This window comes from Parus major, chromosome Z, assembly GCF_001522545.3.
Source record: "Parus major isolate Abel chromosome Z, Parus_major1.1, whole genome shotgun sequence".
Classification (NCBI taxonomy): Eukaryota; Metazoa; Chordata; class Aves; order Passeriformes; family Paridae; genus Parus; species Parus major.
Genome location: NC_031799.1, coordinates 63,566,971 through 63,592,670, shown reverse-complemented (window position 1 = coordinate 63,592,670; position 25,700 = coordinate 63,566,971). Strand labels below are relative to the sequence as shown.

Here is a 25,700-nt window from a genome sequence, read left to right as displayed (position 1 = left end):
GGGGCATTTCTATTCTCCAGTTGCAGTAAGCCCAATGGGACATCTTGTGTGCTGAATTATTGCAGGCTGGGCTACACTCACAGATGTGCTGGTCGAGTCTCTTGGGGATCTCTGGCAATGGAGAAACAAAACCCCAGTGTGGGCACACCTGCTCTTCTATTCCCCCCAGTGGAACTACACAAGGTAAATTCTGATCCCTTTACAGGAGGAAAGGACTAATGGGAAGGGAATGAACTCAAAAGAAAGTTTGTGTCCTTCTCTAACTCACTGCTTCTGAGTTGACTGGATGACAGTTTGTGTTTCAGTAAGCATTCCTTACCAGAAAAAAAGGCATAATTCAGAAAATTGTGAATAGATCACCTGGCTCTAGAGACCTCACTAAGAAACCCTTCAGATTTACAGAACCCCCTCTGCTCTGTATGTCTGTGCAAAAGATATGACTACAAAATAAAGGTGGAAGGAGAAGACAAGTTATCCTTCTGTGTACTGTGAATAGTAGCCTTGAAAAAAAGGAATATTACTCTAAAAAAAAAGAAATTATCTCATATAGTCAATATTGCAGAAGGACCATAAATTGTAGCTCTTAACTTCAAAATTTTTCAGTGCACTGTAATAATCTAATGTTCTATGACAATATACAGTACAGATTACAGTGAGCCTGAAGCTCTTTTTATGTGTTCATGAGAAGGTTAGTAATTCACATGGAGCAATTTTATGATCATCATGCCTTGCTGGAAATATCTGCATGTCTGGAGATATCTGTCTGTCTTCTCTGGAGATGATTGGATTAGAGCAGAGAAACACTAGTGGAGAGCAGATGGCAACTGCTTCTGCAGAAGAGAAAAAATGGACGCAAAGATCCTCCTTTCCTACTTCAGCCATGAAGATCTTATTTCCAGCCCTGCTACCATGTTACAAGCAGCATGATGGAAAGTCTCAGGAGGGAGAGAGGGAGGTTGTGTTCTCACAGTGTACCATGCCCAGCAATCGGCTGGCATTCAAAAGGACAGAAAATCAAGCAAATTTAGTGGAAAAAATTGAGCTGCCAACCATTTTTAAGCTATGCCTTCTGGCATATCCTTTTGCAACCTTCCTAATATTCCTTCCTAATATTGTCTAATTTGATGGGTGGGGGGATTACTATGGTTTGCAGGAATGTGTATTAGCTTAGATAATTTGGACATGGCAACATTTATACTGAACATTTTAAAGAAAAAGAACATGTAAAAATGAAATTAAAAATAAACATAAAAATTAAATTAAAAATTTAAATTCTGCTAGGTTAGTTTGTTTGGTTTTTCCTCCAAAATGATCTTCTCTCTCCATGATGTATAAAATGATAATTCTAGTAGAATAAGGATGAAAGCACTAGCAGAAATGGGAGCTGCAGCTCTGAGGCAGGATAGTTCAACAGACACCATCTATCTTAAAGTCTTCACTCAAACTGAATGCTTTAATATTGCTAAGAGGCAAAAAATGTTTGAGCAGTTAAGAAAGAACAACAGGCATTGCGGTGCTATATGTGTTATAAAATATGAGTTTCTTGATGTAGTTCTGATTTCTAAATTTTCATCAAAGATTTAGATAAAAAATTTTCAGTAAAAGAAGTTTGATAAATGATGCATCTAAACCTCCCAGATAATACTTAAAGAGTTCACTAAAGAAAACTTCCAAAACCCACAGGAAAAATACACTTTTTATAAACATTAATTTTCCAAAGTGAGACGCCCTAGTAAAGAAAACTGGTCCATCTTGACCATCCTTGTGAGAGGAGTTAAACACGTGCCAAAGCATTTTCTCTGTCAGCAGACAGCTTGAACCACCCTGGCAGAGTTAAGCTTGTAAATGAAGCACAGTGGTGCAGGAGGGACCGAACTGCCCCAAGAAGAGCAAGAATTTGGATGAACTAATTCTAGTGCAGTCCAGGTTGTCAAGAATGACCAAGAAGAAAGTTTGATTTTGTGGTAAGCTAGTTGTCCCAGTTAATAATCAGCAAATCTTTTAATGCTGGGACAAACTCTTAACTCTCACTGTATTAACAGTGTTAATGCACTGCTCTTCTCCTGAAGAAATTTCAAGTTTAAATTGTATCTGGTCAGTTGTAGTACTTATTTCACTTCAAGTGCATTTTTGCATCACCACGTATCAAGCCTCTGAGTTTGTGTGCTGAGGAAAACACTGTCAAAATCCTATGTATTTCTAATTTGTTCTTTGGAAATGCAGATGTACAGTAGCAGTCAAAAAAAATCCCAGGTTTGGAAGTGTAAATAATCCTGAAGTGGAACTTCAGGAGACCTGTTAATTTTCTACAATGTTTTAGATAAATGAAAAAAAAAACCCAAAAAACCATCTGTTAATTTCTACTAATCTTGGTCAGCTAGCTGAGGCAGGGAAAGATTTTTGTTTTTTAAAAAATTGGTAGAGGGCAACCTCCATTTGCAGACAGGTTGTCCAGCACAGTCATTGTCTGATGCTTTCTGCTTAGCCTGGGTGTACTGCTGTGTGTGGTCTATGGAAGGAAGCTAAACTTAAATGTGAAATTCTGGACCCTTGACAGGAGATGTCAAAATGGCCATGAGGCCAAAAATGCAGGCAGGTTGGCCCTGCTATGTAGCTATGGAATTGAGAAGTCTGAAAGGTGATCTAAGACAGAGTCATTATGACATAATTTGTCTTGTTAATACATGAAAAAGTTATGCACATTTTGATTACTGTAAATTCTTTAAGACTGTGTCTCCAAGCCTTTACAATATGCTGCCTAGACTATCAATCTTCACAGCAGTATTTGTAAATCCAAAAGGAAAATACATTTTTGTATCATATACTTGTGTGCACATGTGTGTGTTTATAGGCTGACACAAATGAAATCTGATAATGTGACTTCTGTTTTTCTAATTATTTGCTTTATTAAGCAGGCAAAATTGTCTTACAAAACAAAACAAAACAACACAAAATAATACAAAACAACACAAAACAACACAACACCCTCCTACTGATTTATACAGCTATATAGTAGTAAATTACTGCCTCTATGATTTTTAAACATCCCTTTTCTATCACAATGATCAAGATGCAAATAATTTTTTAGCATGCACCTTTTAAAATAGTACAGGTTTTAGAACTGAGATGTACATTTAAATGCACTGCGTATTTCATATAGATTAGATATTTTCTCAAGGTTGTGTATTACATACTTTCATATTTATATTCTGTGAAGCTGTAATTAAATCTGAGGGATTAGGTGTCTGGCATCAAAATATACATGAATTCAAAAAACTAGCATCAGCAGTGTGAGCTGTCTTTCATGCATGATGAAACATCTAACTGTCTAATGGTGATGTGCTCATCAAGAAGTCTTATCCAAGGAGGTGTTTTCATTTAAACTGTTGTCAGATCTGCTGACTGATTTATGGCTTGGTTGACTGGTAAGGGATCTGCTCAGTAGGCAGAGGTATGGTGAGCTGTCACTTCTCCTTGTGAACCCTGGCAGTTCCTCTTCACTGACAAAATGAGAAATGCAGACCCAGAGGTCCAGTTTTTTTCAGGAAGGTGCTAAAGAGCCACACCAGGCTTCCAGTTTTCAAGGCCCTCACCTATGCTTGTAAGACTGATTCAATGTAGTTGGAATTACTGAAGATTTTAGATATCAACAGAAGAAAGAAAGATAAATTTATGGAGAGATAACCATCACCTAATAGCTAGGATTCACCATGAAACAATGTCATCAAATATAGTGAAAGTTTAATGTCTGTCCATATACAGCCATGAGTACTGATCATCTTTGACTACTTTGATGCCTTTTCTTTCAAGAGTTTCTTTAAAAATACATATTGAATTAGGGGCTCATAAAAAAGAGATTAATATGATGTAGTTTCTCAACATATAATTTGCTATGCCTTTGAAGAAGGACTTGGAAAGGTGATTCTGGGGGAGGGAAGGTGTTTGGAAAAGTATATACTTCAAAGCAGAAGACAGATTAAGCTTCTTTCAGATTCATATAGGCACATAAATAACTGTATATTGAGTAAAAAAATATTCTGGAAACTTGAGCTTCAAGAGCAGAATCCATTCTAAACAGATTCTAGCTTCACTCTGCTCATTCCAAGGGGATTTGTGTGTAGTTTCTTTTTGTAGGCATTTCACATTTTTCAGTGGACACTTTATACACTATACATAATTGGACAATGATGATGCCATTTAACACACTAACCAAAGATTACCACCAGAACCTACCTAAATGTGCTATTGATTGTCCTGTAGAATTACTTAATAAAAAGGTGCTATATGACACATTACTACTCTCTTTCCTCAGGTGAATTTAATTCTGTTCAGCTGTCACTGACAGAAGAAACCACTAAAATCTGTGCTCTTAGAAAAAATGTCCTCTCCTTTTTCAATTTTCTATCTAGTCCCACGTACAGAAGTATCCTTTCTCAAGTATGCCATCCTTGAGGTCTGACTTACATAATGTGCAAAGTTGTAATCTGCACATGCTTTGGTAGAATATTCAAGCTGATGAGGTCAATTGCAGACTCAACCTCCTTACTTGATCCATATATTTAAAGGATAAAGTATTTTTATTAATTGCAGCTGCTGTAACTCTTTTAATCCTGAGGACATTGGTAAAGGTATTTGGTATCTCCCTCCTGCCACTATACCTTTCAGTATTTCTGTCCAGCTCTTCTAATGGATTTTTGTAAGTCAAGATTCTTGAAATTAACATTATAAGGGTCAGGTGACAGTTGCACTACTCCTTTTTTATATTTCTGCAGAGGAAGATGTCTACAATGTACCACACAATATGGAATGAGGAACTATTTCAACAAGCCAGGATCCAGCACAAAGGTAACAGCTATTTTACAGGCGTAGAAGTAAACTAGCAACACAGTAAGTAGCTTTGACAACAGTTGCAGGAATGGAAAAATACAAGAAACAGCATAAATCCACACAGTATTTAAGAGCCTACAAGTATGGCAGCAGACACACTATTACTCAAGTGTCTAAAACCACAGAGAAAGCAAGCCAAATAACTTGCTAATTGTGCTTTGTATGCAGAAAGTTCATATTTGGAGCACACAAACAAGACATTCTGTACGGCAGGAAGGAGAAGGCTCTGACTGAAAGCTCATGCAAAATGGAGTTTGTATCTAGCTACCAAAGAACAACAGCATTGTTTTCAACCTACCGTCTATTGGACTCTTACCTTTTTCACGTCCCTGACTAGATGATGCAGAGTGTTGGATGGTCCATGTCTCTGCAAAGGACAAATGAAGAAGAACAAAATCGTTTGCACAAATTATAAATGTTGAGATATCTTTGTCACCTTGGTAGTTTAGAAATCAGGTAGCTGAGAGCACTTCAATTGTACAGTGTTACCAATTAAAAAGACCCCAAAACAATAACAAGAATGTTATTTCACCTGTTTTCCTCTTTTGTAGAAAACTCTTTCATAAGAAAACCCTATGAACAGTCACACTGGATGAAAACTGAAGTCCTGTGTATCAGGTTAGGCTCCTGGCTTAGAAAAACCAGGAGCACAGCACAACATGCACAACCTCTGGGAACAAGTGGAAGCAAATCCAGCTGCTTTAGTCTCAGCCTTCCTGCACTCAGGACTTCCACTTCCATCCCTGGTCTCTCAGAGACACTCTGAGCCTGGCATTGCATCGAGGCTGTCTCATCTCAAAGCCACTGTCTGTGAATACATATGTGTGGGATTGCAGAATGCACAGTCTGTGAATTTGGCCAATCTTCTTTTGACTCCAGCTGTCATCACAAAAACATTCTGCAGAGGAGTCCCACAATTTCAATAGTACTACTACTACTACTACTACTACTACTACTACATCATCTATATCTGACTTTATTTTCTGCTTTGTTTTTTGACTGTTGCTGATATTTTATGAGACTTTTATGAGAGGTCTTCTTGGTGGTAGCTGATGATGGATGACTATACGTGTAGAGTTGATGTTTCCATATATGATTTGCCCTGCACTTTCCAACACTAAATTTTACGTAATCCCATCTCTGAGCATGATAAGACTTACCTATGACTCTTCATATGCTGCTTCAGAGTTTTTAATTATTATTATTATTATTAACAATTATAATTGTCTCTTCTGTAGGTACCATTTTTCAGATCTTACATAAACAAACTGAGCACAGCTGTGGTCCCAGGACAGGGTCTTCTATGACCCTGGTAATTATGTCCTTTTGTGGTGGAAACAAACCATGTATTCCTTCTCCCTGTTTGCTAACATTCAAGCAGTTTTTAAACCAAAAGCACCCCCAATCTTCTAAGCCATGGCAGCTACATTTCTTTAATAACCTTTGAAGTTTTAAAATACTGTCAAACAATTTAAAAAAAAATAGGGGGGGGGACACCAAATGCAAAATCCTTATTCTCCCACATGCTGATTGCAGAGGCTTAACATTTTCCTACAGAAAAATAACTCTTTGTAAACTCTTTGTTGACATAAAATTGATTCCCTTGTCTATAGTTCTACACTTCTATTTTTACAAATTTGGCATGGCAGAGATAAGATTCACTGGTTTATAGCTTCACAGGTCACTCCTAGGTTTCATGCTGAAATATGGCATTTTTTAACTGGCTGTCGTGGTTTTAAAGCAGTAACTAAAAAATTACTAGAAAACTTACTTATTTCTTGCTGTGAGATGTGGATTAGAACAAGAGCAAAACAGATTTAAAACTTAAAAGGGATAAAGAAAATTTATTAACAAAACTACAAGAATAAGAAAACTAAAATAAAACTTCCAGAAAACCCTTTTTTCTTCCACTACTCAACCGTTCCCTTATTCACATGACAACATAGAGACAAAAAAACTTCGGAACTTTGGTGTTTAAACAGTCCCCAATTCTTGCTTGAATCTTTTCATCAGTCTCTGTAGAGAAACAGAAGTCATCTTCTGCTAATCTATGGAGTTTCTCACAAGAAAACTATTTCTGTTATAGCTTTCTATTTCTCTGATGCCAGCTGCCCGGAAATCCTGCCATCAGTTCACTCCTCCCATTTCACATCACTCTGAGGTGTGTATAGGTCAATGAGTCTAGAGATGTCATTTTTAAGGATGAGTTATTCAAAGGCAAAAGTTCTCTTCATCTGTTTCTGTGAGCTTTCCTGGAAACAAGTTTTCTCTTTGCCCCTACAACAGCCCCAAATCTTCAGCTATTACTTCTCCCCCCTCTATTCCAGCACCTCACTGTATCACAATTACTCTACCTTTTGCTCAAAATCCACACTTTGAACACTCCATTCCTCCCTATATACTCTGTCATGAATTAAAGGAGTTTTTTCAGAACACTATTGTCCATCTCCATAGCTTTACAGAAAAATATTTCAGCTTATAAAGCATCTCCTTATTCTCTACCTCTTCTGAAGCTTAATTATTTTCTTTCCTGACTCTAATAGTTTATAAAGTCTCTTTACATGTTGATTACTCTCTTTCTCTCTCTGGAAAAAAAGGATTAATCTGCAAGTCTCATCTGTGTAATGAAAAGGTTAAAATCTTGCCCAGGCTTTGTAGATGGTTCTGTGATCTCTGCCGGAGCAGCGGCTGGAGTTGTCTGCAATGGAAGATTCTTCATGGCTGCTCTGCAGAGTGTGGTCACTGTCTCAGCCTGCCACAGGTCAAGAGCTTTTTTCTTTCTTTACTCGGCAGTCTCTGGTGAATTCAGTCACAGCAAAAAAACTGCAGCCGAGCCAGGGACCAGCCTGGCCCGGCCAGAGCCCAGGGAGAAGCCCTGCAGGCCCCATCTCCAGGCCGGGAGCCGTGGCAGGCCCAGCCCAGCCCCTGCCCGGGCCGCATGGCTGGAGCTGGAGCTCTGTTACCTTTCACAGCCAGGAAACAAAGAGACAAAGAAATTCCCAGGCTTAGGTCTTAAGGTGGTGTTCACAGGTTGATCTCACTTTTCAATGATCAAAACTGCTGTCAATTCTTAGAAATGGCCAGCTGTTGGCCAGGAGAAAAACTCCCATCAACCTCCAGCGGTTTTAACTTTCTTAGGTGTTTCTCTTTGTTTTCTTCAATGCCAATCTATCACACTGGCCTTCTGATTTTTTTGGTGCTAAGGCTACTATGGATGCATTTGGTCATATAGTATAACTGATAGTTTAGGCATTTCAGAGCTTGGATCCTTTGGAATTTGTGTGTGAAAAAATGTATGTTGACTTCTATAGCAATAAGTTTGTTCAAAAAGCCCATTTTTTAGCTGTGGAACTGAAGGCTTCTGTCAAACTTATTCCCTGTAAAAACTGGCTTTGGTACAAGAGCTACAAGGCTTATCCATGTTACAAGAAAGCTCATGGACATTCTGTTCTTGATACATAGATGCTAACCAATAGGCAAAGAATAAACTGACCAAAGATCAGATGGGAGTTTGTCTCTAGGGTGGCATATAGATTTATATATATAACATACCTGTTCTTCTATATTTTGCCCAAATTTAATGAACCCTTTTCATATTTGATATTTTGCAAAACTGACTTTTGGTCACCATCACTGTGAAACACCTCCAGATAACAGCCCAGTGTGGCAGCTTATGACAGCAAAGGCTTTGAAAAGTACTGGCAGCAGAAAAACCTTTTGAAAAGAGATATGCCCATGTCACAGCCCTTCTACAACACACAAAGCCGGGAATGCTAAGAACTAGACAGGACTTCAGGATTTTTTTCACAAGAAGTGAGAACTACTTTTTCAAAAGAAGTTTGAACTTTCTGGACTACTACCTAAATAGGTATAATACTGTGAATGCTGGAATGTGTTTTGCATTTGAGAATTCAGAAGCAGACTTGTGTGAGGATTAAAATAAAGGACTGGCAAGGATTAAAAACTTGCAAACAGGTTTTTAAAAGTCAAAGGTCTAATTTTTGGAACTCCATGGAGGCATAGGGAAGTCCTTCACTATAACAGAGACTGATTAAGAGTTGGAAGATTTTTCTGAAACCACATTGTCAGGAGTCATATAACACCACTGTATGGGTCCCAACTTGTCAGTTACTGTCTTCCAGCAAGTGCCACCTGCCTGAATCTTAGGTTTGTTGTACTGGAATTACAATGACAAGAAATTAGCTGGCACTGTGTGAGGCTTATTTCATGTCTTACAAAATCCATACAGCAGTTTATGTGGGCAAGGCACAGCATGAGAGACAAGCAAGAGAGACAATATGGACTAATGAAAAATTTCTGCAGCAGGTGTTGACTGCCTGGTGCATCATTATTATGTCATCACAATACAAGTGGGAGCTAGAACAGTGAATATAGAGACAGAAAATTTGCCTTAGGCTGGCCCTACCGTATTGTACAATTCCTCTAGCCGGGAGATGGTCAGAAAACGATGCATGCTTACTCCATTTTCTATGAGCAATTTCACAAAATCCACTCTGTCCAACACCAGTGCATCCAGCATTGCTTGCTCAAGGGAGCCCACCTGCAAAGCAAGTGATTAATTGAAGCTGTTCCTGGGCGTGGCAGGCTGCATCCAGCTGGTTCAGTCACTCTAGCACAAGCAGGGAGCCCTGACAAAATTGTAAGGGCTGCTCTTCTATGTTTGAACTGGGATAATCACAGCTTTAATCTGTAACATTTTTTCTGATTTAGGGCTGCATTTCAAAAATGAATATCAGAGGAAAAACAGATTAGGACAAAGGAACTGGAACCCAGTAAACTGCTGATCATGTCTCTACCTTATTCACCATATCATTATTATAATTATTTATTTTCCTGTCAAACATTTTATTTGTATTGGATATATTTGTTATGCACACACAAAATAACTTTAATTCTGTCTTTTCTCGAGTTTCCTTCTGTTTGTGGTGTGGAACCTCAGGGAAATTTGAACAGCCAGGAAACAGAAATAGCTTCATAATTTGCATTTCTTTGAAGGCTCATATGCAAGAGGTCTTCTTACACAAAACCTCTCCTTCTTATTATCTCTTGTAGGTCAGGCAGAGTTAGAAGGATGAGATAATTTCTTCCGGCTTTTAGCTTCCAAAACGATTGCAGTTTGCAGAATTTATGCAAATATTTGCTATGATGAAGGGATAACAATGAGGACAGTTCAATGCCATTAAAATCCCTCCTGTTTTGACACATACTTATGCCCAATATCAAAGACAAAGTAAATAGTCCTGTTCACTCCATGACTGAAAAGGCGAGGATTTTTGTACTAGCTTTAAGCTGCAGAAAGTTAAATTGAAAGCAAAGATACTTAAACAGAAGCTTTTCCCATTGTTATAATTTTTCCATGGGGAAATGTAAATGCTCATGTAATGATAGCACGTGAAATTTTAATGACAGTGATGAAACAACTGTCACAGGAGTGACTATTGTGGTCCAGTTGAAACTTCTGAGTGAATAGGTTTGGCTTTAGGGACATACACAAGTAGGGATATGCTTTTTTTTTTGTTTTTCTGTGTGACTTCTCCCCCTGTAAAAGCTTCAGCACAATCTGGGAGCTGACTCTTCCTCCTCTGCTGACACAGTGTTCAATAACCCCTTTATTTACAGCCCTACCACTCCTGAAGAGAATTCATGCCCCTGGTGCTCCTTGGGAATGGCATTAGCCCAGGAGCAACTGGAGCACAGGATGGTGCAGATGTAGAGCAGACAGGTCGATGCAGAGCTGCAGTGGGCACAGAATTAACACCACCTGAGGTCTGGAGCCACAGCCCATCCAAGGTGATACTGCTGATCAGCTCTGGCAGTCTACATGATCTCCAGCATTTGTATGGTGTATTATTTTTATGTCAAATCATCACCTTAAATTCAGCATTTGCATACAAAAGCATACTGCTTAAAGTGAAAAAATAAGTTTTGACTCTCCTTGAACTTATAGCCTGGCACTAAAATATGGCTGTACACTTGTTTTCCTCAGCTTGCAGAATCGTGCTTGGTAGCATAAATCTGGTACTTCCCGTTTTTTCAGATGTACGCTTTCCTACTCTTAAGGCATCGCTAGATGTCACCATTTCCTTGGACAACAGAACACACAAAACGCTGCAACTGTGCCTGCCCTCAGCAGCTGCGATTGGGAACCGTGTGTTTAGCACTACCCAGTGTATTTTAAACCACACAAAAACCACAATTACACAAGTAGAATGGATTTAATACTCTGTAGGGTTCAAAGTGTTTCCAATAGAAGACGTTGTGTATATATACATATACTGTACCGGCCACTGTTGCCCATAAATAAAGATCTGACTGCGGGCGATGTCTACTCTGTTCCAGGCTAGTGCCAGGCTCAGCTGGTCGGGAGCAGATGCGTTAGCTCCTGTGTATACAGACAGGGGTGCAGGGAGGAGAGCAGGAGAAAAAAGAAATAAGACGTTAGGCTCATTCTGCCCTGGTAACTCCACTTGGTGAAAAGTGTCACGGATGTCCGTGTCATTTCTGCAACTGATCTCATATTAAAACAAAACCAAGGCTTCCATTACACCTGTAAAAAAATAAGTATTCCGTTCTCAAATCTGAATCTGTGGTTCTCAGATTGTCTTATAAACATGAATTGTTTCCTCATATTCCCTTCAAAATACAGCAGATAGGGGTGAAGCCAGAAGAAGCAATTTGTGGTGGACTAAACTGGTTTCCCTCCTGTTGGATGGGAAGCAAGAGAACAAACCAGGATACAGATGGAGCTGCAGGAATACACACACACCCATGTGTATCACATGAACACACACACACACACACACACACACACACACACACACACGTGCCTCTAGCAATTACGAGTAGATTCAACTCATACAGACACCACTGATTTCAGTAGTTGTGCATTTTTTGGCATCTTATGTTATCTTATTTTATTCCAGCTTAATAAGAAGTGTAGGAATTGCTCCCCTATTCATACTGAGGCATCTTGGTGGGATAAATTTCCCTTCACATATGAAATACTCATGTGAGAAAGCATTCTATTAAGCATGTGTCAAGGTATAATATATCCAAATTAAATGAGAAACTATGCAGATGATAAGATGGATTTTGAGCTGCTTGTTTTTGGGACAGAGGGCAGGTTTTCCCCTGCAGTTTTAGTGGGCACTGTGGGACATTCATGTCCTGCCGAGTTTTTTTAATATTTCACAGTTCTCAGCTGATTTGTAATAATAAAACAGCATTTGTGCTTCAATGTCAAAGGGAGAACTGGCCTAAACAGACTGATCAACGAAATGAAATGAATGACTGATCAACAAAATAAATAATGATTTGGAGCTGTTTGTTTTTGGGAGGGAGGGTAGGTTTTCCCCTGCAGTTTTAATGGGCACTGTGGGACATTCCTGTCCTGCTGTGCTTTTTTAATATTTCATGGTTCTCAGCTGATTTGTAATAGTAAAACAGCGTTTGTGCTTCAATGTCAAAGGGAGAACTGGCCTGAATGGACTGATCAACCAAATAAATAAAGGGCCCTTTGGCTTTATAACTACATATCTGCTTGCAGTGGTTAGGTGATTTTATAAAGGCTTATTTTTTAATGACTTCATACCTCTACTGTCATTTTGTCTTTATTAATTCTTATACTGATATCATGGAGTGAGGACAAATAATAGCTTTTCATTACTTCAAAGCATTTCTGTACCCATTTCAGTACTATTCAAACCCACACACTGTTCCAGCTGAAAGTGGACTCTGAAATTGGAGGCAAGGAAAACATAAAGCTGGCTGCTGAAATTCTCTGTGAAGACCTTGATATAAACCTTTGTGGAGCTTAGCCTATAGTTTAATTTCATAATTCTCAACTTTGAAGACAGTTTACTGCTGCCATTGTCAAACACTTGTCAATACCTACAGTAATTGTTTGGGAGATGGTGGATTGTGAATCATCCAAATCACACTCATACAGAAAAAAGCTCTGATAAACAGGTGGACAACACAGGAACAGAACAGAATTGAACCAAATGAAGAAGGGAAAAAAAAGTAAAAATACTTTTTTTAGACCTCAGTGGCTAAGAAGTATCAGGAATGCCCCTTTGCATAAGACACAACTTCTTACTGCTATATACCACAACACAGAAAAAAAGCTCTCACAAGAGACCTCAGGGGGGATGCCAACTACGTCTGAAACTTTTGGAGTTTCTTACACAAGCAACAAGCAGCATGCAAGAACAGAAAATATTTACATTTGGGAAAGGCAAAAATGTCTCTACATTTCAACATCCTAAGATTTATTTATAAAAAAACAGAAAAAAAACAAAAAAAAAGCCTCCAGTGAGTATGATAGTATAAGTTAAACATAGAGAGCAAATAACGTTCTCCTCCCTCCTGAAGCCAAGCAGATTCTTCCTTCCCAATCATGTAGCTGTAGGAGAAGTGAGAGCTTTAGTAGGTGCTCACCAAGGATTTTGGTGAGCCATGGAGGAGACACATGGGTGAACTCTAAAATCTGGGGTCAGTGATGGTAATTGGTGATCCCACAGTGTGACAACACTTCACACATGTGATGGAGGGATGGAAGGAGCTCCATATCCTGATTTTCCTACTGCAGCCTACAGTATGGGGTGCCATCTAGTTAGAAATAATTGTAGATCAAGAGTGGATCAGATGGACTTGGGGAGGGAAGTGGGCAATTTACAGTGCCCCCACTTTGGGCAGAAGTCAAGCTAAATCACTGAGGCTCCACGTAAATAACTTCTGACCCCTAGCAGGGAGTGTTCTTTGGTATTAACTGACCTTAGCACTCCTGGGCCTTTTTATGCCCTAGAAAAGATTCAGCTGGCAGATGAATAGAGGGTCTTCAGGTGCACTTGATCATGGAAAGAACAGCAGGCACGAAGCATGAGGTGGTGACTGCTCATCCATTCACCAAAATTGTTTTTTTTGAGCATGTTTGTTGCTCTAAATACTGAGCAGAGGAGAAAACAAGCCATGGTCCAGCCTGTGTCCTCCCCATTTTCCTTCATTGTGCTTAAGGCTGCCAGCCGTGGCCAAGTTTTCCTGTTGGTACATGTGCAGTTCCAGAGTTGATGCTCTTCTCAGTGCTTGTTGCCATAACTGATTTGATTGTCTCACAGGGCAATGCAGGTGTCTGGTAGTCCAAAGAAATGTGTGTTTTCTCAAGGGGATGCTGTACTCTAGGTCTGAAGCAGAGTGGGTGCATCTAGGGTGTGGAATTGGGCAGTGTGGGTGTGCCTCCTGGGGTCGGGGTACATTTGATGTTGTTGATGGGTGCTTCCGCAGTACAGTTTCTTGCTAGAAAGTCCTTGCTTCCGTCTCCTTTTTCACATCTTCCCCAAGAGGTTTTCAGATGAATGTGGATTACACTGATATTACTTAAGAGAAGGAAAATCCAAGCTATAAATGTTTGTACAGAGCAGCATATGGGCTGTGGATGCCTTTTAATTAATTTTATTCTAGGATAGAAGTGATGGCCTTTGCCTCACAGGAAAAAGGAAGTATTCAAGCTATTTCAGGTGGAATTCTACCCACTATTAAGAAGTATGAATGATTCCACTCATATAAGAAAAACTTCTCGGAAAAAAACATGAGATGGCCTCTTAAGATGCTTTCAATCATTTCCTTCACTGCATTCAGTGTCATAGAGCATAGACTTGAATTAGTAGGAAGAATCCAAAAAGTGACCTTTCTGGGAATGCCTGTCACTGATGACTGTGACTGTAATGTGTCCAAATCAAATCCAAAGGTAGAGTTAATAACACACTGCATTGTGTTATTTTAATTATCATATCATACTTATTGTGTTAAATAATGTTTTACATAATATGACTAATGTCTCTGTAATATTTACTCAGTATTCTGGTGTCTGGCTGATGTAAGATATGTCCCTCAAAAGAGTTCTGAGACTATGAGAGCATCTACAGTGTGACCCTTCCTTTCATCTGCTCCTAGAAGAAAAGTTGCAGTTGGGATGCAATATATTGTATTTTATCTTGGTATAGATACCACTGGATATAGATAGATTGCTGGGACAGCTGTTAGTTCCTGCAGATGTTAATTTTATGTGCTTAGGCTACCATCTAGGAGTGCCTGCACAGACTCTTGCATATCTTGCATATACTCTTCTGGTAGAAAATCACATTGTCTACTCAATATTTTGGACCAAAACAGTAATACCCTTTGGTGATAAAGCCTGGCACTATAAACTCAATGCTGTCTCCTTGGTGAGCCAGGGCACACATAGACAATGAGTGTTGTGCATTTGCAGGATTAATGAAGAGCTACTACATTCTTATTACTACAGGCTTTTACATACTGGCTAAAGCTTACCGTGACCAATATAAACCCCTAGAGGACTCTCCTGGAACAACTTATGATCTTGGTGCTCAGGTATTTGGAAAGATGAAATGACATGAAACATCTCCCTAGACAGAAATAACTGTGGGATACCCATTTCCACAGTGCACCTAAGCATGTCAGTGTCCTCTTTGAGAAGAAGAACTGGGACTAGATTAGGGAAAATAGCACCCCAAATTAACTTTTCTCTTTGTGTCTCTGCAGGTCTGATGCTCAGCAGCTGTCTGGTGCAATGGCTGTGTTTCCACAGCATTTGCTACAGAATCATCTTGGCAATTAGGAAAACAATTGACAATATAAAAGCAGGCAGCAAAAACAGCTACAACTGTAGTAACCAGACAGCTGACCTAACTCTGAAAATTTCCATGTATGTGATTTCATGGCAGAGTATCCTTGACCATCTGATACTACATGATGTCTATTCAGTGAGCATGAATCATGACTTACTCACAAGCTGGAAAGAATGTAGAAACTTCATCTCTCCTTCAGCCTGACATGGTTTATCTCAGAGGGTACCTGGCAGTAATCTCACTGCATGCATGTAACACACAGCACCTCTCTCCCAGTGCTGACAATTGCACTGGGAAGGCTTCTGGAGCACCATCTGAAACATGGCTGGTGCTAGTCTGCTCCAGACATTGCAACAGCTTCGTGAACTAGGATCTTTGAAGCCACTTCAAAACAAGTATTTTTTTTAGAGCATCTCCATATGCTCTCTTTAATTTCCCTGTCATATGCCTTCTGCTTCACTAGCAGCTGCAAAAGGACAAAATCCATTATGGTGTGAGGTCCAACTGTTCGAGTTAAGAGAGCACAAACAGTTAAACTGTATTGATAAACTTGCCTGCTATAAACTCATGCCTTTGGAAACTTACTTCCCACATTTGTGTCTCTCAACATTAAAAAAAAAAAAAAGAATTTGCAAACCATATGCTGTTGTGACATCCATGCAATGTAAATTGATAACCAGTTTGGATGCCATTCTGTAGTCTACTGAAGATCACTTCCAAGAAAGATAGATCTTGCTGACAAGATTAAACAAGTGATTTGTGAAAACAAACAAAAAAATAATATGTGGTGCTGGTTTTGGGGCTTGTGGAATATGCTGTCCAGGCAAGCTCCTGAATTGGCAGTGTGTCTGGTTTGGGTTTTTAAAGAGATTAGTTCCTCACAAATTTTACACAAAAAATAGGTAGCAATACTTTGTGTTTCCAAACCCTTGTTCCCCTCCTCCCTGACCAAATCACTCACACAAGGATGGGTTGGGTCATTAGCTGATATGCTTCTCTTGCACTATCAAAAGCTGCAAATTCCTCATCAGGAAGACTGAGAAAAAGTTCCTGGTAATCACTCACCAGTTTCATTCATTGCTCTGCCCCTTTTTGCGCACAGTACTGGAGAGTAGGAAGAGACGAATTCTTAAATCTAAATTTATGACTTTCAAGATAACTCAGACCCAGTCTTCAAATATCCTTACTTATTTTATTTATTAGAATTATTATTTTTCTTTAATTTTGTAGACAAGAGGCTGTGGGAAGCAAGTTTCCAATGCCATGAAAACTCCAATGCCATGAAAATTCCAACAGCATGAAAAAATAATTTTTATTTATTTTACCTATTACAGACAAATTACTTATTAGAAATCAATAAACAAGTGGTTCAGCATTGCTACCTTAGACTTTGATGAAAAATCATCAAGTATCCATCAGGCTAGTGAGATGTATTTACAGAAAGCTGGTATTTATTTCAAGGTGGGTGAGAACACGTGTACAAAGACATGGTGTGAATAAGGACAACTGACTTAGCTAAGACAACAGATCTCACCTGTGCACATATTAATTAAACACCTTGTGATCAGGAGGCTTGCATGAACCAGAGGAGCCTGATGAACCTGATCTTTATTGAATACTTTCATAATCAGGAAGTGTAGAGGAGCAAGGAAGATGAGCTATAAGTCTTCTTTGTAGCTTCTCTGGCTACTTCTTGAGCAAGAAACAAGTTCTGCTGCCATCAGCAGCTTTTCAAGATTTTCAGAAAAGCATGAAAGGAGATGTCAAAAGTACTGACACAGATCCAGACACCTCCTGGTCCAACAAAAGTTTCTTATGATGACTTGCAGCCATAACATGAAGAGGAAAGGAAATTTTATTTTACTAAGAGGCCAATGGTGCCAATTAGGCACTTGCAAAATGGATATTCCAGAGCAGGAAGGACTGCTCATATACTGAGATGGCAGCCACTAGAACAGTTGGTCACGTAAATACTGCAAAAGAACATTTGAAATAGAAAACAATCTCTCGCAGGCTGGTGATTTATTTTTTTCAGCGTCCAAGAGTCAGTATTCAGAAGACTCCAGAGATCTATGCTGAGATACAGACCTTCAAAACACATCTAGAAAAATTGGAATCACAACTCAAAGACATTCTTTGCCTTATTAATAGAAAAAAAGAGCAGTATTTTCAGGAACTGTCTTAAAAGCAAATGGGAAGAAAATACCTTCACATTGAGGATAATGAAGAAATTCAGTTACATTGCAGATAAAAATGAAAGCTGCAATTATATCATTTCCAAGGGACAAAAAGAAAAAGTTTGGTGATGGATGAGATTCTTGATCCTTGTTTTGAATTAATTTATTTATTAATGTAGACCAGGGTCTATCATGAACTGTAGCAACAGCAAATTTATTTCCATCTAACCTTTCAAGAGCAGAACTGTAACATGTAATGGCTTAGAAAGATGTAACAACCTGCCAAGTTTAAGATTAAAAGCTCAACCATCCCAATAGCTATGTTCTTAACTCTACAAGTGGAGGCTGAAAGGAACCTCACACTACTTCCAGAATTTCCTAGGAATGACTACAGATAACACCTTACTTTGACAGTAGAGCCAGCTTTATCTAAATGGATGTTCTAGCTACCAAGGTAATCTAAGTCTGAGGAGTTCTTTGGCTATCTTCTTGTGAATACTAAACTTCACTAGTAACTGGTGTGGGGGTCACCACTGGTACTTCTTGTGACACATCAGTGATTGTATAGAACAAAAATTCAGAAAGGGAAAACAGCAGCTGTTTAAACATTAAAGAAAGAGCTGGATTTGTATAAAGCAGAGCAAGAAGCATACTTCAGTTTCACAGTACAGATGTATCATTTTGATAGAGATGTCAATAACACTGTGGAGTTTAACTCTGTTACCTTTTAGTAGCGCTGTCAGGATAGCTAAATCAATATCCTGGTGTCCTTCTGATCCCATTCGAAAAACTGTGATCTGCAATTTTAATAAACAATACAATTATTGAAAGTACTGTAATTATAAAAAGAAAATAAATAAAATCAGGAATCTTAGAATGTCCTGATGTCTATGAGACAATCTTACTTTATTTGCTTTATGAGAACTTCATTAAATAGGATTAACATGCAGTTTATTTTGTGACATAAAATTTGGTAAGACAGAAATTGTCTTAATCTTCGTATGGAAAGAAAAGAGTTCATTGAGACTTACTTTACAGGGTGAAATTAGAGATGATGGAATGTTCCTGTATTAGAGTGACATTAGACATAGTGTTCCCAAGAGATTACGAGGAAGATTTAGGTTGTATTATGAGTGTGGACCTAACTGATGGCATATGGCATAGAATAAATATTTTCAAGTGATGTTAGAAACCTGTTCAACCTTCTGGTTCTCTATAAGAGAGAGCTTGATAAATAATCCAAGAATTATGCTTCACACATAAGGTCCAGAAATGTCTTCAGCAAGGTATGGTCAATGACCTATCACTTCAAGTTACAGGCTCTGAGGCACTAAGGTGAGATACACAGTTCATAAATAATAATGAATATATGTGCAGCTGTTCTTTCTAGCCAGATTCACTCTTGGTTAAGACTGCACTGAAACATACAGTACTGTAAATCCCCTTGCTCCTTTTGTTGCCATAGCAATAGCTTTTTTTGAACCTCTGTTTCATATGAAGCAAGAGAGATTGCATCTTTTTACTTGTGCCTTTCCTTTACTCATGAAAACTATGTCATAATTTTGATCTAAACACTTGTTACCAGTTTCTTCTTTTGTCAGTGTGGACTGCCTCAATTCCGTTTCATGTAGAATAAGTGACACCTTTAATTAGGAATTACATAAGCATTTTTTACATTCATATTGAGCAACATCTCTTGTTTCCATGTTCCTAGATTCCTACTCATACAGCAGTGAACTGCAGCAGCATCTGATATAGAGTAAACATCAGGGCACCAAGAGATGTCTACCAGCACAGAACAAGGAGACATACAAGGTCAGCAGGACAAGATAGAACTTTACTGATAAGCATTGGTCTGACAGCTGAAAAGTGCTGCAGAGGATTTCCCAGGAAATCCAGTGCAACCCTCCTTTAGCACCTATTCTACCTTCATTTGATCCCAGAGCTCCAGGAATTTCAGAGACTTTGGCATCAGTGACAATAGTACAGCATTTTAGAAGCTGCAAAGCTTCTAAATTCAGTACTATTTAGTAATATTCAGTAATAAAGTAATAGGAAACTGGCTTAGCTCAGTTAATCAGTTGAGTTAGGTGATGACCAAAACAACTAATGTCAGGTGTTACTTGTTTAGCTGAGGCAGCACCCTCACCTAAAGTTCACTATTTCCAAATTAAACTTGATCCTTCAAAGTGCTCTCAATACAAAGCATATATAATACTTCAATGAAGTGTTTTCTCTCTCTGTCTCTGGAATATACAGATGTTTCTGGCAGACTACTTGATATCTATCCAAATACCACAACTTCATGAATGGAATCGAATAGGCTAGAATTAGAATAATGTCCTGGGGTGACTTTATGAGGCTTGTATCCCCAATTGTCTGCTCTGTTTATACTGGATATTGAGTTTTACACCTTTCAGACTGGTGCAGGGAGCAAAGGAAGGAAAGAATAAGCTGCGTTTTGTTTTCAGAAACAGCACTCACGCCTCTGCCTTCTGCTCCTGGGCTGTGCTGTCTCCAGCAGGACAGAGCTCTCCTTTGCTATTACTTTGTTTTTAGCCAGCTGAGGTAGAGAAGTTCCCTGACTGCTTTTTTTCCTTTTCTTGGAACTGCTCAAACCTGCTCTGGACTGAAAACCCAGACAAACACCAGGAGCTCTCATGTGGGTCCCACCAGGGCTGGGATGCTGCATCCCAGCGCTGGAGGGACTGATAAGAGGCTGAGCGAGCCAACATCCCACAACAAGGAATTTCTGAATTTGCCATCTCTTCAAACAGTGAGAGGTTTTATTGTTTAATATTATTAATTTTTTTTATGCTTGTGAATACCTTGCTTGTTAAAAATCCACGTTTTTCCACTTTTCTCCAAGGAAATATTTTCCCAAAGCAGTTGGGGGAAGGGCTGCTTGAATTTGCTTTCTGGAGGGATGCCATTAGGAGATTTCCTCCCAGAATTTGCCCTAAGCTAGGACAAAAAGTAATAGTATAGTAACAGAATAGATTATTTCAGTTGGAAGATACCCTTAACAATCATCTAGTCCAAGTGCTTGACCAGGGTTGGCCAAAAGTTAAAGCACAGTATTAAGGCCATTGTCCAAATGTCTCTTAAACACTGACAAACATGGAGCATCAACCAGCTCTCTAGGAGTCTGTTTCAGGGTTCAATCACCTTCTTGCAACGACATGTTTTATGATAATTTTCCATTTTTTCTTTCTATTTCTTTGATATGAAGCTATTTTCTATTTCCTTGGAAATTAAGCTTTCTGTGCAAAGCAGGCAGTCTGCCCACAGGTCACATGAATTGAAATACACGTTTTTATGTATGTCTCATCTCAAAACACAATCAGTATGTGAGCTGATGAGATCAGACCCTCTGCTGTACATAGTCATGATGTGCTTCCCATGCCACAGATGACAGCTCTGGAGGTAGCATTAAATAGCAAAGTGTCCTTCTCTGTCTTTAAGGCCTCAGGAGAGGCAGTCTGCAGGTTGGGGACTGAACATACTAAACAAAAGAGTTAGGAGAAGGAACAAACAACATCTCAAACTAAACCCATGATCAGTGAATTCCCAGCTTAATAAAAAGTAATCATAAAAATTGCAACACTGAACAGCTTATCACCACGGGAAAATTTTAAAAAGTACTTTTCAGACATTGGACCACATATAACCTTAAACTTCCAATTAACTTAACCTCTCTTCTCTGCATGCATCAGAAAAAAAAGCCCATCAGAAGAATGAAGTGTTGCTGTATTAAAAATAAAATTGAACTATGTAAATTAGTTATATTGGAATAAAAAGGCTGTCTTTCCACGTCAACCATTGCTTTATTATTATTTTATTTATTATTATTATTTAAGAGGTCTAGCATAATTCCAGTAGTAAAATAAAGAAGACAAATGGGAAAAAAAAGATGGAAATTGAAAGATTGCTCAGACTCCCACTAGAATTATCATTTTGGGGCCATGTCTGAGAATTAACTAGAATTTATGACAGAACCAAAGAAAAATATGATAACTGAGGTTAATCCTACTGTGTGAAGCTATCAGTGAGAATACAGAACCAACCCCAAATAAACAGTCTGGCTGGAGCCTGGGCTGAAAAGAAGAACACAGCAGAAAATCTGAGTATGTATCAACCACTTTAGGCTATATAATAATATATATTATGTAATATAAATATAACTTTAATTTATATTATACATAAATAATATCTGCAGACACAGGGCCATTTGATTTATCCATCCATAGTAGCTAGTTGAGTGGCATTCACCTCTCCTTCAGTACAGATGCCTCTCACTGTTATTCCTTGGCACTGAGAGAATTTTTTACCTGGTTCCAAACATTGATGGGTTGATAAAATACATTTTTCTGCAAGCAAGGTTTAAAATACATATAGCAGCCTTTAATTTCTGTAGCCAGAGGCAAGAAGAAATTCAGACACATCCTAAAGTATCTATACAGAAATTACACTTAGAAATGTCCAATATCTTTAGGTCTAACAAAAGCTGTCTGTTTTGCTGGAGACCTCTTGTTCTGGTTTTCTTTCCCCTGAGTTAACAGGTAAGAATTTCATATTTCCAATTTAGTCACCTAACTCCAAGAGCCATTAATGTATCTCACAACCTGCCAGTACTATTTACAAGTACATTGGTGGGTGAATCTGCAGAGAACTGATAAGCAACATGCTGAGGACATTGGCTGAATGGGATACATGCTGTGCTAAAGGAAAATATCTGGGCCAGTAAGCCGTATTCCCAGCCACCTCTTTCTGGATGAGTGTCTTCCATCTCAGTAGATGCAAAAATAGCAGAAAATTAAAGACTTAGAAACCCATTTAATAACTCATTGATAAGAAAAAGAAAAAGCCTTTATTCTTTCAATCAAGAGAAGGTGCCTAAGAGCTTTTCACCTACCCACTGTAGACTCTTTAAGCCTGTTGCTGAGTTGTACTCTCTGGACAACTTCAGAAGAAAAAAAATACAGAAGAGAGAAAAACCTAGTAAGGTGTGCACATGGAATCCAGGACATTTCATTAGAAAACAATAAATCCCAAGAAGCTTGTGTTAAAAAGTAATGTATACTAAGGACTTGCTTACATGCTGAAAGGAAACAAGGGGGTAAGAGTTGCAGTTTTAGTCAAATTACCACTAGACATTCTTCTGTATTTCTGTGAAGCAGGAAAAATGAATTTAAAAATTAATTTTCTCTGTGCTGCTCTGTTTCACAGAGTAGCTATAAAAATGTTTCCTATTTTTCATAAGAGCATAATGAAACTGTTAGAGAGTAAAACTATTATTTACTCTACTATTCTTTAACCAAGCTATCTCTTTTGAGCCAAAAACCAATTTACATCCAAAGAAGAAGAAACCCCAAAAACAAGTACTCTGTTTTTTCTGTAGGGATTTGGGCCCACATTATTCCCTCTCTATAGCTGGTATTTTCAATTGTTGGTGTTAAACTCAATTATTTAAAAATAACTTTTTTTTTCTGTTCCACTGCCACCCCATTGTGTATTTTGGGGATGGTCTTTTTCTGATTTCCTTTCTTTCCTCAGTCTATTTATAGACTTGAAAAGACTTTTTCAGGTAATTTTCTGTGTCATCTTGGTGACGAAGTGTGATTTCCAACAGAAAGCATTTAAAAAAATATTTTTTTTTCTTCTTTTAAAATATAATAGAAGCTGGGTTACCATTCCTTACAAACTCAAAATTATATTGCACTGCACTGAAGAGATAGATTTTCAGAAAGACATGGCTGAAACAGGCAAATGAATCATCAGCAGAGGTTGTCAAACAAGCTGCAGAGCAGTTGATAAGCAACTGGTTTCTTGCTAAATATCTTGAATTCTTTTGGTGTGCCCATAGTGATCTCCTTGCAAAGTATAGTAGCAGATACTGGCCTCCTTTCATGTTGAAGTGCTTGGAACCCGACAGCCAGACTTTTGCCATAACAAACTACCTCTCATTTCCCTCCACAAAACCTGCCTGAGTAAAATGCATGAGATTTGTTCTTAAAAGAAGGAAGTGACACACACTCCCCTGCCCCTAGTAAACCTCCCTTCCACAAACAACAACAAACCACACACAATCAAATAAACCCAGCAATAAAAAGCTGGGAAGGTCTGCCCACTACCTCATTGCAGGTTTTAATGAAATATCTTCATGTGAACAGGATTAACTTCCAGGAAAATAAGCTAGCTGCATCCTCATTCTGACTAGGAAAATGTGGTAGAAAATCACTGAGCCAAAACAGACCTTCTTTGCAAGCAGGATTACAGCACACTTTGACAGCTGCCAGCAATAATTACAGTCCAGCAGGGCAGAAACCTAATTTTCAGGCAGGGCAGGTAGAAAGCAAGTAAAAACCAAGAAGATGGAGTAAAGACGAGTAAAAGATGAAGTAAAGAGAAGATGGAGTAAATCAGGATAGAAAGCAAGGTGGGAGAAGGCTGAAAAGATGCTGGGAGGAAGCAGAAGGAAAGGATTACCTGACCTTGGATGCTACCAAAAGCACCTATTTTAAAACTGTTTTACTCGCTATTTATAATCTGTTCCAGCCTTGTTTGACAGATTACTTTTTAAAATTCTTTTTCTTGTACACAGCTTCTGGCTCAGCAGGGTCAGTTTAGCCTTACGTGTTTCATTAATTCTTTTATTTTTCTGCCTTCATCCTGATACTGCCTTGAGTTCCTAAAGACAAAGTCAGGTAACAGTAGTTACTGCTCTCAGGTTACCTGAGAGCAGTGAAAGCCAAACAGACTTTCAGAAATCATTCACGCACAGAAGAGATAGAGACACACTTAAGAGAGACAGAGATAGTACACTGCCATGTGAGATTTCCCAAGTTCTCTATGAATGTACATGCAGGGTTACCTTAGACATATAAATTACAGCTGTCCATATGTAATCCCTAGTAGCACTTACCAATGAAAGGAGCAGCTATGACAGGGATACCTCCCAAACATGCTGAGGAGGGAAGAAGTTTTGAATCAGAAGGAAAATATCATTTTCATAGGCGAGACAATCCCTGAAATGGCAGGACCACTGAGACAATCTAGAGGACAAGGAACTGTCTGTAGTAGGTTGTAATGGGTCCTAAACCAAAAATTCCTGAATTCTTCAAACTTGTTCTCAATAAATATTGAGACACACTTCTGTCCTGTACTCCTCTGGGTGAAGTAGACCTGTCATGGTTGAAAAGAACAGGACTTGTGCAGAAGACAGACAGAAGCAAGTCATTAGACACGAAAGTTTGTTTTGCTTTATTGAATGCTTCCTAAGCCGTCATAACTGTGACACAGCTTACAATATTCAGGCCTAGCTGGATAGATAAATTATTAACTTCCATCAATATGAGCTACTATGCATTGGACAGTATGTACAAGTTTGTATTCCACATGGGCAAAGTTGATTTTACCCCTAGAATGAGAAGCAAGATATATATCTATATCATGTCTATCTCTGTCTCTATCTCTATCATCATCTATATCTATATATCTATATCTATATCTATATCTATATCTATATCTATATCTATCTATCTATCTCTATCTCTATATCTATATCTCTATATCTCTATATCTCTATCTATATCTCTATCTATATCTATATCTATCTAGATAATAATCATTAACTGCAAATTTCCCAGGCCATAGGATGGCAATGAGTCCAGAAATTGTTCTGAAATAGTCTAAAGCAGTGTTTGGTAAAACAAATGACAGGTCATAAATATTCTTTCTGACTACCAGCATATTCAGTTCCTCTTTTCATGCCTTTACTAGCCAAAAAAATTTAACTATAGCACTTTTTAATACAGCACTTTTTTCCACCCTAGGGTTTATTCTGAAAACTTCCACAAAGATGGAAGAGCTTATTATGTTTTGAGTAATTTTAAGGTGACAGGATTAAATTTGAATATCTATGCAGCACAAGGCTGTACTTGGTATTTATTCTATAACATGTGAAAAT

General features: G+C 38.5%; 1 protein-coding gene across 1 annotated transcript in view; it reads right to left on the bottom strand.

Moving 5' to 3' along the window:
- The window catches only part of TRPM3 (transient receptor potential cation channel subfamily M member 3), a 278,883-nt gene that overhangs the window by 54,713 nt on the left and 198,470 nt on the right, over positions 1–25,700 (bottom strand). The window contains exons 9-12 of the mRNA XM_015614958.3: positions 18,456–18,528; positions 11,190–11,290; positions 9,314–9,448; positions 5,204–5,254 (exon numbers count right to left, since the gene is read on the bottom strand). Coding sequence (XP_015470444.1) covers positions 5,204–5,254; positions 9,314–9,448; positions 11,190–11,290; positions 18,456–18,528 — 360 coding nt within the window. The remainder of the gene's footprint in view (positions 1–5,203; positions 5,255–9,313; positions 9,449–11,189; positions 11,291–18,455; positions 18,529–25,700) is intronic.